This window comes from Somniosus microcephalus, chromosome 22 (assembly GCF_052327205.1).
Source record: "Somniosus microcephalus isolate GS21.2 chromosome 22, FLI_Smic_1.0, whole genome shotgun sequence".
NCBI classification, from domain to species: Eukaryota; Metazoa; Chordata; class Chondrichthyes; order Squaliformes; family Somniosidae; genus Somniosus; species Somniosus microcephalus.
Genome location: NC_141008.1, coordinates 43,967,600 through 43,984,694, shown reverse-complemented (window position 1 = coordinate 43,984,694; position 17,095 = coordinate 43,967,600). Strand labels below are relative to the sequence as shown.

Sequence of the window (17,095 nt, the reverse complement as noted above, 5' to 3'; positions counted from 1 at the left end):
ATGATTTGACGCACGACCTGCCATTTTGAATGTGCGTTCAGCAGCATGAGGGACCCCCTCCCCCCGACCAGCGCTACTTAAAGGGATATATCCAATGTGCTGTTAAATTGATTTTTTTTCCTCTTGTGCTGGTACCTGCAGAGTTCATATCGATACTGGGTTGCTGGAACACATTTTTAAAGCTGGTAAAGTGTGCAGGGAGTGCTGCTGGATGCTGGGAAGGCACTGGCTGCTCCTGGACGGCCTCTGACTACACCACTTGCTCCGAGTCATGGGGGCTCTACTGGCCGTCCCCTCACGCTGCAGCATGACAGGGAGATGGAGCAGAGGCAGCAAAGCAAACTGCTCATAGAGGGAGGGTAGGAGGGCTCTCAGCAGGAGGCCTTACCCACCTAGGGTCTTCAGGGAGGACTTCGCCTACCTGCACGTAAGCCAGGAGCAGTGTATTTGGAGGCTCCTCTTCACCAAGGAGGTGATCACAGAACTCTGCCACATCTTGGAAGACCTGCAGCCTCAGAGCAGGGAAACAACAGCGCTGCCAGTGGCCCTCAAGGTGACTGTGGCCCTGAATTTTTTCGCCACCGGATCTTTCCAGGCTGGAGCAGACGACATAGCTAACATCTCCCAGTTCGCCGTCCATCGCTGCATCCGGGAGGTCACAGAGGCTCTGTGCTCCAGGAGAAGAGTTTTCATTGTCTTCTCTCTTAGCAGAGAGAAGCAGGAGGAGCATGCATGTGGCTTTGCCAGGATATCGGGTTTCCGCACCATCGACTGCACATACGTGGCTTTGCGGGCACCGCATATCAATCCTGAGACGTACCGCAACCGCAAAGACTACCACTCTCTTAATGTGCAGCTGGTGTGCGACCACGCCCAGCACATCATGATGGTGAATACCCGGTATCCTGGCAGCAGTCATGATGCCTTTACCTTGCGCCAGTCCACTGTGCCAGCAATGTTCCAGCCACCACGTCGAACCCATGGGTAGCTGTTCGGAGACAGGGGCTATCTGTTCCACACCTGGCTGATGGTTCCCCTCCGCAACCCCACACCTCGCGGCCAGCAATCATATAATGACAGCCATGCTGCCATGAGGAACATCATCGAGCAGACTATCGGGATGCTCAAGCAAGCGTTCCACTGCCTTGACCACTCGAGAGGAGCCCTCCAGAACACACCAGAGCGGGTGACCCATTCTGTGCTGGTCGGCTGCATCGTCCATGACTTGGCCACCACGGGTTCCGCGACCACCTCAGGGGGAGGAGGAGGAGGAGGCAGGCTACAAATCCCCGTTCCGGACAGGCTGTCCATGAGCACATCATCAGACTCCGATTCTAATCAATGAAACCCCAGATCCCCATCACTCAACAGTTCCCCACCTTACCATCCTGCTGTCATGGAACATCGCAGCGTCCTCTTGAGCACAAAGTTGAAATGAAAGTCACTACAAAACATTCCAAACATAATTTATAAATGATTGTTTTGAATCTTACATTAAAAAGTCAACTAGTCACCCTGTGCATTCCCTTAGTGTCTGTCATTAGTGTGCCTATGCCTATTCTAGTGTTCCTACGCAGTGCTGCCCCAGTGGCTGCAGCATGGCTGGTGGAAGGCTGCTGACTTTCAGTGGGGGAGACTGTAGATGGCCTTGCCCAGAAGGCCCAGCTGTAGACTGCACCATCTCAGCATGGGCAACATCAGTCTGGGCTGGCTGGCTGACAGGCAACTGCAATTGCACTGGCGGAGTGGCAGGGGTGGGAGTACGAATTCTGTCATCCTGAGAGAGGACAGCAGGTTCTTGTTCCACAGAGCCACTGCCTCTCCCCCGGGACAGCGCCTCAGCATTTATAGCCATCTGTTGGAGCACAGATTGCTGGACTGATGCAAGCCCCTTTCCATACATGTAAACCCAGCCACAATAGCCGCAGTCTGAGCTTGCACTGCAGCACCCAGACATTGGGTCGCTTTGTCTTGTGCTGCAATGGAAGCTGAGGTATCGACCATCAGACCCAGCATCATGGTTGGGTCCACAAATGCTCTAATGGAGCTGCCCATCACTTCCATCCTGGAAATCATGGGCTCCAAGGCCCGTGCAAAGCCCTGTGCAATGTTGGAGCCGAACTCCTCCAGGCTCTCTGGCAGGCCTGCCAATGCACCAAGCCGTTCTGTGTGCATGCCCATCACCCTTCTTCTGAAGGCCGCCCCATCGAAGTCCTCAGCAGAACTCATGTGCAACATCGCCCTCCGGGGAGCTGGAACCTGGGCTACCTTTTTCCCCTGCCCGGTGACTCACCATGTGTAGATCCCACCTCTATACTACCCTCTAAAGTACAGGCTGGTGCCTGGGAGTGTCAGATCAAGTGATGGTGTCTCTTCTTCTCCATCACTCTCTTCCTCTAATTCTTTGTGCACTGTCTGAGCTGCTGGCAGTTCTTGGGTATCTGAAAGGAGAAAGGCACAAGGGTCGGGTTGTGGTGAGGGGAGCGGGGGGAAAGCAAGATGTGCATGCTTACATCATCGGCAGCTTGTAAGTGAGAAGAGGTTGTGCGATGAAAGCTGTCGACTGCAGGAAGATATCAATGGATTGGTCAGGTGGAACAGTAGCAAATGGAATTTAATCCGGAGAAGTGTGAGGTAATGCATTTGAGGAGGGCTAACAAGGCAAGGGAATACACAATAAATGGTAGGACACTGAGTGCAGAGGATCAGAGGGACCTTGGAGTGCATGTCCACAGATCCCTGAAGGTAGCAAGACAGGTAGATAAGGTGGTTAAGAAGGCATACGGGATACTTGCCTTTATTAGCCGATGCATAGAATACAAGAGCAGGGGGGTTATGCTTGAACTGTATAAAACACTAGTTAGGCCACAGTTAGAGTACTGTGTGCAGTTCTGGTCACCACATTACAGGAAGGATGTGATTGCACTAGAGGGGGTGGAGAGGAGATTTACGAGGATGTTGCCTGGGCTGGGGAATTTTAGCTATGAGGAAAGATTGGATAGGCTGGGGTTGTTTTCTTTGGAACAGAGGAGGCTGAGAGGAGACCTAATTGAGGTGTATAAAATTATGAGGGGCCTAGATAGAGTGGATAGGAAGGACCAATTTCCTTTAGCAGAGGGGTCGATAACCAGGGGGAAAAGATTTAAAGTAATTGGTAGGAGGTTTAGAGGGGATTTGAGGAGAATTTTTTTCACCCAGGGAGTGGTGGGGGTCTGGACCTCACTGCCTGAAAGGGTGGTAGAGTCAGAAACACTCATCACATTTAAAAAGTACTTGGATGTGCACTTGAAGTACCGTAACCTACAAGGATACGGACCAAGTGCTGTAAAGTGGGATTAGGCTGGATAGCTCTTTGTCGGCTGGACGGACAAGATGGGCCGAATGGCCTCCTTCTGTGCTGTAAATTTCTATGATTCTATGATGAGGGATGTGAGAAGGAGGACTAGGTATGAGCATACTGACATCATCAATGCTTTCAGCCTCACCGCTCGCCATGGCCTCAGTGACGGCCCCTCCAATTATCTGCAGTACAGCCTCCTGCAGTGCAGTAAGGTTATGCAGCCGTGCTTGCCCTCCGCCTGTCTGTTGCTGCTCACGCTGGTTGTGAGCCATTTTGGCCTGAAAGAGAAAGCGAAGTGTGTCAGTGAATGTGGTGCAATGTGTTTGGGTGATGTGCCTGCCATGGTTGAATAGCTGGCATTGTGTGCAAGGTGTGAGTGTGAGGCTTGCAGTGGTGGTAAGTGTGTAAGGGTGAGGTGAAACTATGAATGTGAGGTATGATTCGTGATTACTAGAGATTGTTGATTGGTGAGCGATGGAGGTGTGGTGCATTGAGCAATGTGGGAGGCTAGTGGTGCAGTTGGTGGGATATGGCATTTGAAGATGTATTCACTCACCTTGACCACTCATGTGAGGTCATTAAACTTCTTGGCACACTGGATCCAGGTCCTGGCGGCAACACTGCTGGCACTGACGGCTTGTGCAATCTCCTCCCACTGCCTTCTGCTGGTGTGCCTCATAGTTCTCCTGCCCCTTGTGGGTATACCCCCTGGACCAAGGCCTCCAGTGCTGCAACAGAGGAGCGAGGTGGCCTTTCTCTCCCCTGTTGCGCCATTGCTGCAGCTACAGTGACAATGAGGTACTTCTGCAAAAAGCACCTCCTCTTTAAGAAGTGCAGACAGCCTTTCACTCTGCAGGCAACCTTTAACTGGACAACAGACTGCACCCGATATTGGTCCCCCTGTTGAGCGCTGAGCCAGCCAGCAGCACGTTTAGCGCTGGGCTCAGTGCTGCAATCATGCTAATGAGCAGACAGCATGAATTTTGCGTGCTGCCTGCACTACTTTCAACGGGCGTGGTCAGATCGCGCATCGCAATCCACATGCTCGTTTTCGGGCCGAATCCAATTTCACCCCCTTTAACTCCGCAATGGCTGATTCCAAGGGGATAAGGAAAGAACAAAGAATGGTGGATTGGTGTAAATTATTAACTGGCGTAAGTACAAACAGAAAATGGATATATTCAGAGACAGACTCCTACTTCCACTCCACCTCACCCCGTGGAACAAATATTTTAAAAAATGTAAAATCATTTATAAGTAAACTGTTATGAAAGGTGCCAATAAGCAGACTTTGCTGTGGGGAAATCCATTCAAAGAATTTTTCTGACCTGAAGTTGTATCCAGATGTGATGGATCTGTCTGTAGACATGTCGTCCAATCGAGTGTATGAATATGTAGGGTTGCACTTTGAAGGTGATTTGTCAAGGTCACAATTCCATTCAATTATGATTCCTATTACTCCACCCTACACATAGAGCAAACAGAGTTAATATTCAGCAACATCGCACTTAACTGGAGTTGAACAAATGTTTAAGGGCATGGGTGAAAACGAACATAACATTAGGAACGGGAGGAGCCCATTCAGCTGTCGGGCTTACTCCTCCATTCAATCAGATCATGGCTGATCGGTACCTCAACTCATTTAACCACCTTAGCTCCATGGGCTAGAAGTCCATCTACTTACCGCCACGCTATAGCGGCCGCCATTTTCCTCCCTCCCTTTGCGTTGCTGGTAACTGTTAGAAATCAGGGGTATCCAAAATATATATGGTTATGCAAATAAAATTGTGATGGAAGTAATGTGTTTACATGATTGTATTAGAACTGGAGACAAAGGGCTCGATTTTGTCAATGGGGAGCTTTTGGAGGCGGGACTCCCACTTTTTGGGTTGTAGTCCCGCCTCCATCGACTTGTGGCCAACCCATGCTATTTTCCCTTGATTGACCTTGTTAAGCCCACCCAGTGGGCTCAGCAGGCCAATTAAGGGACACCTGATTACTGATGACCTCAGCGATTGACATTTCATCTGTCAAGAACTTTTGACAGATGAAAAATCAGCATTTGACAGCTCTGTGAAGCAGTCAAACGCGGACAATCTGTCTTCTAACTTGAGTCCTTCTACTCAGACTCAGTTAGAGAGCTCTCCAGACCAGAAAGCAGAGGCTGCAGCTTTTGACAGGTCAGCGGCCATTCTGCTTTCTGTGCCAGTGAGCTGAGGGACTCCCGAGAACTGAAGGAAGAAAGCCTGCAGGAGAAAGTAAAGGTAAGTAAAACTTATTAAAACACTTTGGGGGAGAAATTGGGTATAGCCCCGTTTGGGGCGTTAGAATTGGCGCTGCGCAAATTTTTTCACCAGGCGCAACTTATCGCCACCTCGAGCGATATTGGGTTGCTGCGCCCCTAAAGGTGATTGCGGCGTTGATTCAGGCGCTGCACGGGAGTCTTAAGGCGCTAACCCGGTGGCGCTACTCAATATGTCGGCGGCCGGGCGCAGCGCAGGTGCTGTCAATAATCGATTACCCCGAGACATGCTGGCGCCGGCCAGCTCTTAAAGGGGCGGGTCAATTAGGAGCAGCAGTCACACTCTGCGCCTTGTAGGCCTCAAAATCGGCGCTGTGCTTTCTGTGGCGTTCCAAACTTTGAACATATGGAGAGGGTGAGGCAGAGAGCGGAGCTTTACCGATGGGGCATTGGATGCTTTGGTTGGCGAAGTGCAGCGCCGGCGAGTTGTGCTGTACCCTGACAATGGCAGGAGGCCTCATCAGAGCGAGTACCGCAGGGCTTGGAGGGAAGTTTGTCAAAGAGTCACCTCAACCAGCCTGGTGGCCAGGACTCCTGTGCAATGCAGGAAGAAGTTCAACGACCTCACTCGGGTCGTTAGGGTGAGTGCCTTTTTCGCCATCTTCTTCATCCCTCCATCTGCACCTGACATTATGGCCAGAGGGTGCGCGAAGCCCCAATGGCCATCTGTCAGCCAGCACCCATGGCCCTTTCTGGAAACACACACGCACATTCAGCTCAATGCATAACGGAAGGGCTAATCTACCATGGGGGGCATGTGATGTCAGCTCAATGCATAATGGAAGGGCTAATCTACCATGGGGGGCATGTGATGTCAGCTCAATGCATAATGGAAGGGCTAATCTACCATGGGGGCATGTGACGTCAGCTCAGGCCAGCATGTTTCATCACTTCCCGTCCTTTCTCCTGCAGGCCAAGCTGGCCAGGAACTGGAGGGAGCAGCTTCGCACCGGAGGAGGCCCTCCTCAGCTGCAGACACTGACGGACCTGGAGGAACGAGTCCACCAGATTGTTGGAGGCTGGATGACTAGTCCTGTCACCACTGGAGCTGCCGACCCCATTGTGCACAGCGATGGTAAGATCATCACCTTCTTGAACTCTCTCCTTCCACTTCTTCCCCCCACCAGCATGCTTTTTCACTCTGGACCCATGTCAGAGCATTGCAGCACTCATGCATCCCTTGCTGCCACCCTGTCCTTTCGCTACAGCCACTCTTCAACCTCCCTGCTTTCAGATGCTGCATCACCAGCTCGGGAGCCGGGCCCTCAAGCTGCCACTGCCACTGACTCCGGAGGCGATGAGCAGGGGGAAGCTGGACCATCCCTGCCACCCTCAGGCGAGCCAGCGCCTCTGCAGACTGGGGAGACTACTTCCCTGGAGGGGAGCGGGGGGGAATGCTCTGAGGAGGAAGCAGTTCCAGGAACCAGCGGGCTGCAGCAACGCAAGGGGGGTAGGGAAGCTCGAGGGCTGTCTCCCCGGAGGGCGAGTCAGGCCGCGAGTACTGCTGCATAGAGCGCAGAAGAGGTGCGTTCCCTCGCAGAAATGAGCGCCCAGGCTCAGCTCAGGCACACTGAGCTCATGGCTGCAGTGGCAAGGATGCCTGAATCCATCGAGACACTGGCAAGGAGTGTCCAAGACTTCGGGGCAGCACAGGCAAGGAGTGCGCAGGACCTCGGGGCAGCACAGGCAAGGAGTGCGCACGACCTCGGGGCAGCACAGGCAAAGAGTGCGCAGGACTTCGGGGCAGTACAGGCAAAGAGTGTGCAGGACTTCGGGGCAGCACTGGAAAGGACTGTCCAGGACTTCGGGGCATCACTGGAAAGGACTGTCCACGGCTTCGGGGCAGCACTGGAAAGGACTGTCCAGGGCTTGACCGAAGCAGTGGAAAGGACTGTCCCGGCCTTCAGCGAAGCACTGGAAAGGACTGTCCAGGGCTTGACCGAAGCAGTGGAAAGGACTGTCCCAGCCTTCAGCGAAGCACTGGAAAGGACTGTCCAGGGCTTCACCGAAGCACTGGCACCTGCCACGCAAGTGCTGAGTGCTGCCACGCAGTCACTCGCTGGTCTCATGCAGACGCATATTGAGGCCACGCGACCAATGACTGCTGCCACCCTCGCTGGATCAGGTGGGATTACCCGGGGCCCTTGCAGCACCACAGCAGGGCCTCAATCTGTGGACCAGCCGATTGGTGCGCATGCTGCGGTGCTACCCCGTCAGAGTGCCAGTGTGTCGTTCGACCAGGGAGCTGCTGTCCGCTCTCAGGATGTCAGCATTCCTGATGCCACCGCTGGCAAGTCTCCACTGCAGCTGCCACCACCTGCAGGACAGACTGCTTCCACCCATTCACAGTTGGAGCAGTCAGCATCCGGGCCCTCCAAGGCCAGAGGTCGTCCAGGATGTCCCTCAGGGGCATCTGCGCTTTCCGACAGCCAGCAGGCCTCCCCCAGCCTTGATGCAGCCACTGGGATCCCATTACGGAGGAGCTGCAGGGAGGGAAGGGGCCGATCTCACAAGAGACGTAGATAACCATCAAGGGGGAAAGAGTAGAAGGTGCAGCTGAGACATCTTATTTGTAGAAATCAAGGCCGTGGATGCTGGTCTGAATGTTAGTAATGTTTTGGATAGTCTCCCGGGTGTGCGAGTCACTTAAGTGTTAGTGTGTTAGTTTTGCTTTCTGTAGCCATTGCTTTGTCATGTTGGAAGGAAGCACATTTCGCAAAATAAACAACTTTTTTTATTTACATTGACCATGTCTGATATTTACATTCACTGCCCTTCATAGGCTTTGGGTTATCCGGACGGTTCCCTTCCTCCTCATCGAATGGCACCAAGCATTCCGTCAGAGGGGCCTAGAAGCGGCTTGTTATCAGCCTCTGACGGACGGCCCTTCCAGTTTGTACCTCCCTCCCATCTTGGTCCTCATCCTCCTCCTCCGCTGGTGCTTCAATAGCTGGTGGCATTGGCTGGGTACGTAGGATGGCGAGGTTATGCAGCATGCAACAGACTACGACGAAGTGGGAGACTCGCTCTGGTGAGTACTGCAAGGCGCCTCCGGAATGGTCCAGACAGTGGAACCGCTGCTTCAGCACACCGATTGTGTGCTCCACAATGTTCCTCGTCGCCTGATGGCTCGCACTGAAGCGCTCTTCAGCAGGAGTGCTGGGCGAACGGAGCGGCGTCATCAGCCATGGGCACAGAGGATAGCCCTTGTCACTGAGAAGCCAGCCTCCTGGGTGAGCCGGGGCCTCGAATAGGTCTGCAACTGAAGCCTGGCGCAGGATGAAGGCGTCGTGGCTGCTGCCAGGGAACTGCGCATTGACTGCGAGGATCAGCTGTCGGTGGTCACAGACCAGCTGAACATTCAAGGAATGGAATCCCTTGCGGTTGCGGAACTCCTCCGGATTCAAAACAGGCGCCCGCAAAGCCACGTACGTGCAGTCAATGGCACCCTGCACCATGGGGAAGTCCGCTATTGCTGCGAAGCCCTCTGCACGCTCCCGCTGCTTCTCCAGTGTCACAGGGAAGGAGATGTACTGCCGCCTCCTTTTAGAGATACATAAACAAGTTGAAATCCCAACTTGAAAACAGCATTTAGTTAGCTTGGAAACAAGATTATTTATGACCGTCACAGTACAGAATGCTAGAACATCCGCAGAGAACCAAAACACAAGCAGATTCTAAGCATCTATCCAGTTATTCTAAGACTAATCTGAGAGACTTTTTGGGCTCGATTTTCCAAGCCCCGAGGAGGCAGGTTTGGAGGCGGGAGTGGTGGGAAAATTGCAGAATCGGGGGGCAGGAACCCATCCCGCCCCCAACCCGCCTCCGTGCCAATGTCCCAGGAGGCGGGTACCCAACCTGTTCTGGGAGCCGCCTCCCCTGAGGCGGGAAGGGGATTAGTGCCAATTAACTGCCTGTTAACAGGTAGTTAACAGGCAGTTTTTTGCCTAACCCCTATTTTTAGCCCTGAAGTGTGGGCTGTCCGACGGCTCCAAACCATGCCAAGTTAGCGAGGCGGACCGTCGGTCTGCAGGGGTTGGAGGGGTCGAGATGTCCGTTGTGCAGGTGAGTGATGGGTGCATGTGTGCAGAGGTAAGTGTGTGAGGTAAATGTAAAGTGTTTTAATAAGTTTTACTTACTTTACTTTCTCCTGCAGGCTTCCTACCTTCAGTTCTTGGGAGTCCCTCAGCTCACTGGCATAGAAAGTAGAATGGCCGCTGAACTGTCAAAAGCTGCAGCCTCTGCTTTCTGGTCTGGAGAGCTCCCTAACTGAGTCTGAGTAGGAGGACTCAAGTTAGAAGACAGATTGTCAGTGTTTGACAGCTTCACAGAGCTGTCAAACGCTGATTTTTCATCTGTCAAAAGCTCTTGAGAGATGAAATGTCAATCGCTGACGTCACCAGTAATCAGGTGTCCCTTAATTGGCCTGCTGAGCCCACTGGGTGGGTTTAACAAGGTCAATCAAGGGAAAGTAGCGTGGGTTGGCCACAAGTCACTGGAGGCGGGACTACAACCCAAAAAGTGGGAGTCCCGCCTCCAAAAGCTCCCAATTGACAAAATCGAGCCCTGAGTGTCTCCGCTTCCACCACTTCTATCGACAGCGAGTTCCAGGTCCTTATCACTTGCTGCGTAAAAAAGTTTTCCCTCACATCCCCCCTGTATCTCTTGACTAAAACCTTAAATCTGTGTCCCCTAGTCCTTGTACCATTAACTAGTGGGAACAGCCTTTCCCCGTCTAGCCTATTCAAATCCGTCATAATCTTGTAAACTTCTATTGAATCACCCCTCAGCCTCCTTTGCTCTAATGAAAACAAATCCAGCTTCTCCAACCTGTCCTTGTAGCTAAGATCCCCCATCCCTGGAACCATTCTGGTAAATCTCCTCTGCACCCCCTCAAGGACCTTCACATCCTTCCTAAAGTGTGGTGATCAGAACTGGTCGCAACTCTAGTTGTGACCTCACCAGCGCTTTATAAAGGTTCAGCATAACTTCTCTACTTTTGTACTCAATACCTCTATTTATGAAGCCCAAGATCCCATATGCTTTGCTAACCACTCTCTCAATATGTCCCACCACCTTCAGGGACCTATGCACATTAACTCCCAGGTCCCTCTGTCGCTGCACATTCTTTAAAACTGTGTCATTAAGTGTATATTGCCTCTCCCTGTTCCTGCTGCCAAAATGCATCACCTCACACTTCTCTGTATTAAATTCCATCTGCCACTTGGCTGCCCATTCTGCTAGCCTTTCTATGTCCTGTTGCAGTCGATTGGTATCATCATCACGGTTTGCCACCCCCCCAAGTTTGGTGTCATCGGCAAATTTAGAAATTCTACTCTGTATTCCAATATCCAGGTCATTTATATATATCAAAAAAAGCTGTGGCTCCAGCACTGACCCTTGGGAAACACCACTGTCTACCAATCCTCCAGTCTGAAAAACAGCCATTTACCACAACTCACTGTTTTCTGTCCTTAAGCCAATTCCTTATCCAAGCTGCCACTGACCCATCTATTCCATGGGCCTCAACTTTGTTAACCAGCCTTCTATGTGGTAATTTGTTAAACGCCTTCCAAAAATCCATGTAGACAACATCCATTGCATTCCTTTCATCAATCCCCTCTGTCACTTCATCAAAAATTCAATTAGATTAGGCAAAAACGATCTGCCTTTTACAAATCCGTGTTGGCTCTCCTTAATTAGCTTAAACCTCTCCAAGTGCCCATTAATTTTTTCCTTGATTATTGTTTCTAAAACTTTACCCAGCACTGATGTTAAACTGACTGGCCTGTAGTTACTAGGATTGTCCTTACACCCTTTCTTGAACAATGGTGTCATATTTGCCACTTTCCAATCCTCAGGCACCTCCCCTGCATCTAGGGAAGATTGGAAAATTCTGGCAAGCCCTTCCGCTATTTCCTCCCCCAATTCCCTTAGCAACCTGGGATGCAAGCCATCTGGACCAGGCGACTTATCCACTAAGCATATATCACCTTCTTTATCTCTAATAGGCCCCACCCCGCCTCTTACTACCTGCTTACTGTTTACATGCCGGTAGAAGATTTTAGGGTTCCCTTTTATGTTAACCGTCATTCTACTCTCATATTCTCTCTTTGCCAATCTTATTTTCATCTTCACAACCCCTCTCAACTTTGGTCTGGTTCTCTCTTGAAGTATTCACCTGATATGCATCATACACCCTCTTTTTTTGTTTCATCATCTTCTCAATCTCCCTCATCATCCAAGGAGCCCTTGCTTTGGTTCCCTTACCTTTCCCTCTTGTTGGAATGTACCTAGCCTGTACTTGCAACATCTCCAGGAGGCCTATAGAATACCCCCAATAGCGTGATCATACCCTTTTTGCTCCTCAACTCTAACCAAATGGATTCTGTCCTTGTCCCCTGAAGAACATCCTCCCTTTCCAAAACTACAATGTCTTCCTTAATCAGCACTGCCACCCCACCTCCCTTTTTTCCTTCCCTATCTTTTCTGAACATCTTGTACCCTTGAATATTAAGTGCCCACTCCTCACCGTTTTTAAGCCACATTTCATTTACTGCCACATCATATTGCCACACGGCTAATTGTGCTTGTAGCTCACCAACCTTATTCACCACACTTTGTGCGTTTACGTACATGCATTCTAAACCCATTTTTGAGTTTTTCGTAGTCTTTCTTAGTCTGCTCCTATCTAATATGGTACTACTTCCGCCTGTAGTACTACTTTCTTCTCTAGTACTATCCAACGCACTCACTGTTTTATGCACCTTATTCCTCTTTTCTACTCCTATATGCTGGTGCCCATCCCCCTGTCAAGCTAGTTTAAACCCTTCCAGCAGCACTAGCAAACCTCCCTGCAAGAATATTGATCCCGGCTCTGTTGAGGTGTAACCCGTCCGGCTCGTACAGGTCCCACCTTCCCCAGAAAGGGTCCCAATCCCTCAGGAATCTAAAATCCTCCCTCCTGCACCATCTCTCCAGCCACGCATTCATCTGTTCTATCCTCCTATTCCTGTACTCACTAGCACGTGGCACCGGGAGTAATCCTAACTGAAGGCGGTGTTGGACTTCGTTGTCGACGTCTGCCCTTGTTGACAGTAGGCTCCCGATAGTTAACTGGCAGAAAATCGGATTAGCCCCATTTTTCCATCCGAAGTGCAGGTTTCCCGAGCTCAGGGAACTCCGCCAGGGTGTAGGAGATGAGTAGGAGGTCTGCGGGGGTCGGAGGAGTCTGAAAGTGCAATGTAGGGGTGAGTGTGGAGTGGTAAGTATGTAAGGTGAGTGTAATGTGTTAGAAAATGTTCACTTAACTTTGTTTCTGCCTACAGCCTTCAGCCGCTGTGGAGCTGGAGTCCCAACTTCTCCATTGTAGATATCACAGACTGGCTGTTGGATCCTCCGAACCAACAGCCAGGTGATTTCTGTAAAGTTGAAAGGTTTGATGAGTCCTGAACACAAGGACTCATCAAACTACACAGAATGTCAGTGTTTGACAGCTTCACAGAGTTGTCAAACGCTGACAGTTCTGCTTTCAAAAAATCTTGACAGATGGCACATCATATGCTGACGTGCTCTGTTAGTGACTTCCCCCTAATTGGCCTGCTGAGCCCGCTGGGCGGGCTTAACAAGGTCAATCAGGGGAAAATCCCGCTGGTTGGCCAGAAGCTGATGGAGGCGGGATTGAAGGCCGGCAAGCAGCAGTCCCGCTTCCAAAAGCTTCACATTGACAAAATCCAGCCCAATGTGTTCCCTGAGCAGTGGGTAACCCATGGGGGAGCACATAAAATTGAAATGTAGGCTTAAAATAACAGTTAATTGGATGTTAACAACTCATTTAATGAGGTGAATTGCCTCCCCCGCCGTTTGATGTCAGGTCTGTTCAGCGCCGACAGACCCGACACTTGGGAGACTCGTGGGTTGACAGCAGGTTCCCTAGCCAATGTCAATCTTTGCTATTTTGACAGCTGACCCACCTCCAAACCCGCCCTCTGAGCACCGGCAAAATTCAGCCCATGTATCTGTCTTCATGGAAGAAGACACAAATAATATTCCAAAAATAGTGGGGAACCAAGGATCTAGTGAGAATGAGGAACTTAAAGAAATTAGTATTAGTAAAGAAATAGTACTGGAGAAATTAATGAGACTAAAAGCTGATAAATCCCCTGGACCTGATGGCCTACACCCTAGGGTTTTAAAAGAGGTGGCTATAGAGATAGTGGATGCATTGGTTTTAACCTTCCAGAATTCCCTATATTCTAGAACGGTCCTTGTGAATTTGGAAGGTAGCAAATGTAACCCTGTTATTCAAGAAAGGAAGGAGAGAGAAAACCGGGAACCGTAGACCAGTTAGCCTGACATCAGTAGTAGGGAAAATGCTAGAATCTATTATTAGGGACGTGGCAACAGGACACTTGGAAAATCATGATATGATTGGGCAGAGTCAACATGAATTTATTAAAAGGAAATCGTGTTTAACTAATCTGTTTTTCGAGGGTGTAACTAGCAGATAAGGTGGACCACTTTCCATACCTCGGGAGCCTAATGTCAACAAGGGCAGACGTCGATGACGAAGACCAACACTGCCTTCAGTGTGCCAGTGCAGCATTCAGTCACCTGAGGAAGAGAGTGTTTGAAGACCAGGACCTCAAACCCAGCACCAAGCTCATGGTCTACAGAGCAGCAGTGATACCCGCCCTGCTGTGTGCCTCAGAGACATGGACCATGTACAGCAGGCACCTCAAAGCACTGGAGAGGTACCACCAACGCTGCCTCTGCAAGATCCTGCAAATCCATTGGCAGGATAGGCGCACCAACATCAGTGTTCTCGCTCAGGCCAACATCCCCAGCATCGAAGCTTTGACCACGCTCAATCAACTCCGATGGACAGGTCACATTGTCCGCATGCCCGATACGAGACTCCCAAAACAAGCGTTCTACTTGGAGCTCCGACACGGCAAGAGAGCCCCAGGTGGGCAGAGGAAACGCTTCAAGGACACCCTCAAAGCCTCCTTGAAAAAGTGCAACATCGCCACTGACACCTGGGAATCCCTGGCCCAAGACCGCACAAAGTGGAGGAGAAGCATCCGGGAAGGCACCGAACACCTCGAGTCTCTGCGCCGAGAGCAAGCGGAAGCCAAGCGCAGGCAGCGCAAGGAGCGCACGTCAACCCAAGCACCCCACCCACCCGCCCCTTCAACCACCGTCTGCCCCACCTGCGACAGGGACTGTAGTTCCCGCATTAGACTCATCAGTCACCTGAGAACTCATTTTTAATGTGGAAGCAAGTCATCCTCGGTTCCGAGGGAGTGCCTAAGAAGTAAGAGATAAGGGGCAAACCAGCGGATGTAGTGTATTTGGATTTTCAGAAAGCATTCGATAAGGTGCCGTACAAGAGGTTATTACACAAAATTAGGGCTCATGGGATTAGGGGTAATATATTAACATGGATTGAGGATTGGTTAACGGACAGAAAACAGAATAGGAATAAACGGGTTATTCTCGGGTTGGCAGGCTGTAACTAGTGGGGTACCGCAAGGATCAGTGCTTGGGCCTCAGCTATTTACAATCTATATCAATGATTTAGATGAGGGGACTGAGTGTAATGTATCCAAGTTTACTGACGTTACAAAGCTAGGTGGGAGTGTAAGTTGTGAGGAGGATGCAAAGAGGCTGCAAAGGGATATAGACAGGTTAAGTGAGTGGGCAAGAACATGGCAGATAGAATATAATGTGGAGAAGTGTGAAGTTATCTACTTTGGTAGGAAAAATAGAAAAGCAGAATAGTTTCTAAATGGTGACTGGGAAATGTTGGTATTCAGAAAGACCTGGGTGTTCTTGTACACAAATCGCAGAAAGTTAACATGCAGGTACAGCAAGTAATTAGGAAAGCAAATGGTATGTTAGCCTTTATTACAAAGGGATTGGAGTATAAGAGTAAAGAAGTCTTACTACAATTATATAAGGCCTTGGTGAGACCACACCTGGAGTACTGTGTACAGTTTTGGTCTCCTTACCTAGGGAAGAATATGCTTGCCTTAGAGGGAGTGGAACAAAGGTTCACTAGACTGATTCCTGGGATGGGGGGATTGTCCTATGAGGAGAGATTGAGTAGACTAGGCCTATATTCTCTAGAATTTAGAAGAATGAGAGGTGATCTCATTGAAACATATAAAATTCTTACAAGGCTTTGTAGTGATCAATAACATGTCATTCTATAGTGGACACTAGGTGGAGCCGTAGAGCTGTATATAGCTGTATGTATAAGACTACACTACCCAGCTGTATGTAGATTAAGACTACATTACCCATGAGGCACTAGGCTACCCACAAGGCAACAGTCAAGATGGCAGCCCGCACACAGGAGCACACATGCTGCATCTCTACAGATACTGTACCTAGAGAACGTGTACTGAATAAATGACTAGCTAGAAGCTAGCTGTGTTCATAATAAGAATGTCTATTTATTAATGAACATAACATGGTACCAGGGTGGTGAAGATCTGCTGAAAATTGTGAAAAGCGACATGGAGGATTTGAAGCCACCAGAGCGTTTGAATCTCACAGAAAAAATCGACTACAATTGGCAGACTTTTAAACAGCAATTCGAACTCTACATTGCAGCCATCGGATTCGGTACGAAGCCAGACGCAAGGAAGATAGCGTTGCTGCTTACGGTTGCAGGCCCACAGGCGATAGAGGTATTTAATACATTTGTATTTAATCCAGCGGAGAACAGAGAAAAATTAGAAGATGTGCTAAAAAAATTTGATGCACATTGCTCTCCCAAAAAGAATGAGACGTATGAAAGATACATCTTCTGTTCTCGGACACAGCAACAAAATGAGACTTTTGTTAGCTTTATAACTGATCTGAAACTGAAAGCACAGACATGTAATTTCTCTGAGCTGAAATCATCCATGATTCGTGACCAGATTGTGTTTGGTATTCATGATAAAAAAGTCAGGGAACGTCTGTTGAGAGAAACCGAACTAAATTTGGAAAATGCGGTGAAAATATGCCAAGCCAGCGAGCTAGCTCAAAAGCACGCGAAGACTTTCAGTGAAATCAATAATGATGCGATTGTAGTGAGTGAAAATGCTGCTGTCGGTGCTGTGTCCTACAAGGGGAAGAAACGTGGGCAGAACAGAAATGAAAAGCAATCGGAGGATGAAATTTTTAATTGTAAACGCTGTGGTTACAAACACCAGTTAAGACAATGCCCAGCATTTGGAAAAATGTGCACAAAGTGTAATGGAAAGAATCACTTTGCCAAACAATGCTTTTCAAAAGTAAAAACAACGAAAGGGCAACAAGTTAATGTGATTGAGGACACTGATTTAAGTGAGACATTTTTTGTAGGAATGGTGTCATGTGACGATATCAAAAAAGATACAGAAAATGTGCAGCCCTCAGAAATGGACAATGCTGAACATAAAGTTAATGCAGTAAAAGTG

The 17,095-nt window shown here is 49.7% G+C and overlaps 1 protein-coding gene across 1 annotated transcript in view; it reads right to left on the bottom strand.

The window, feature by feature from the left end:
- Positions 1-17,095, bottom strand: part of p2rx5 (purinergic receptor P2X, ligand-gated ion channel, 5) — a 138,303-nt gene that overhangs the window by 41,480 nt on the left and 79,728 nt on the right. Inside the window, exon 7 of the mRNA XM_085965103.1 lies at positions 4,669-4,805. Coding sequence (XP_085821229.1) covers positions 4,669-4,805 — 137 coding nt within the window. The remainder of the gene's footprint in view (positions 1-4,668; positions 4,806-17,095) is intronic.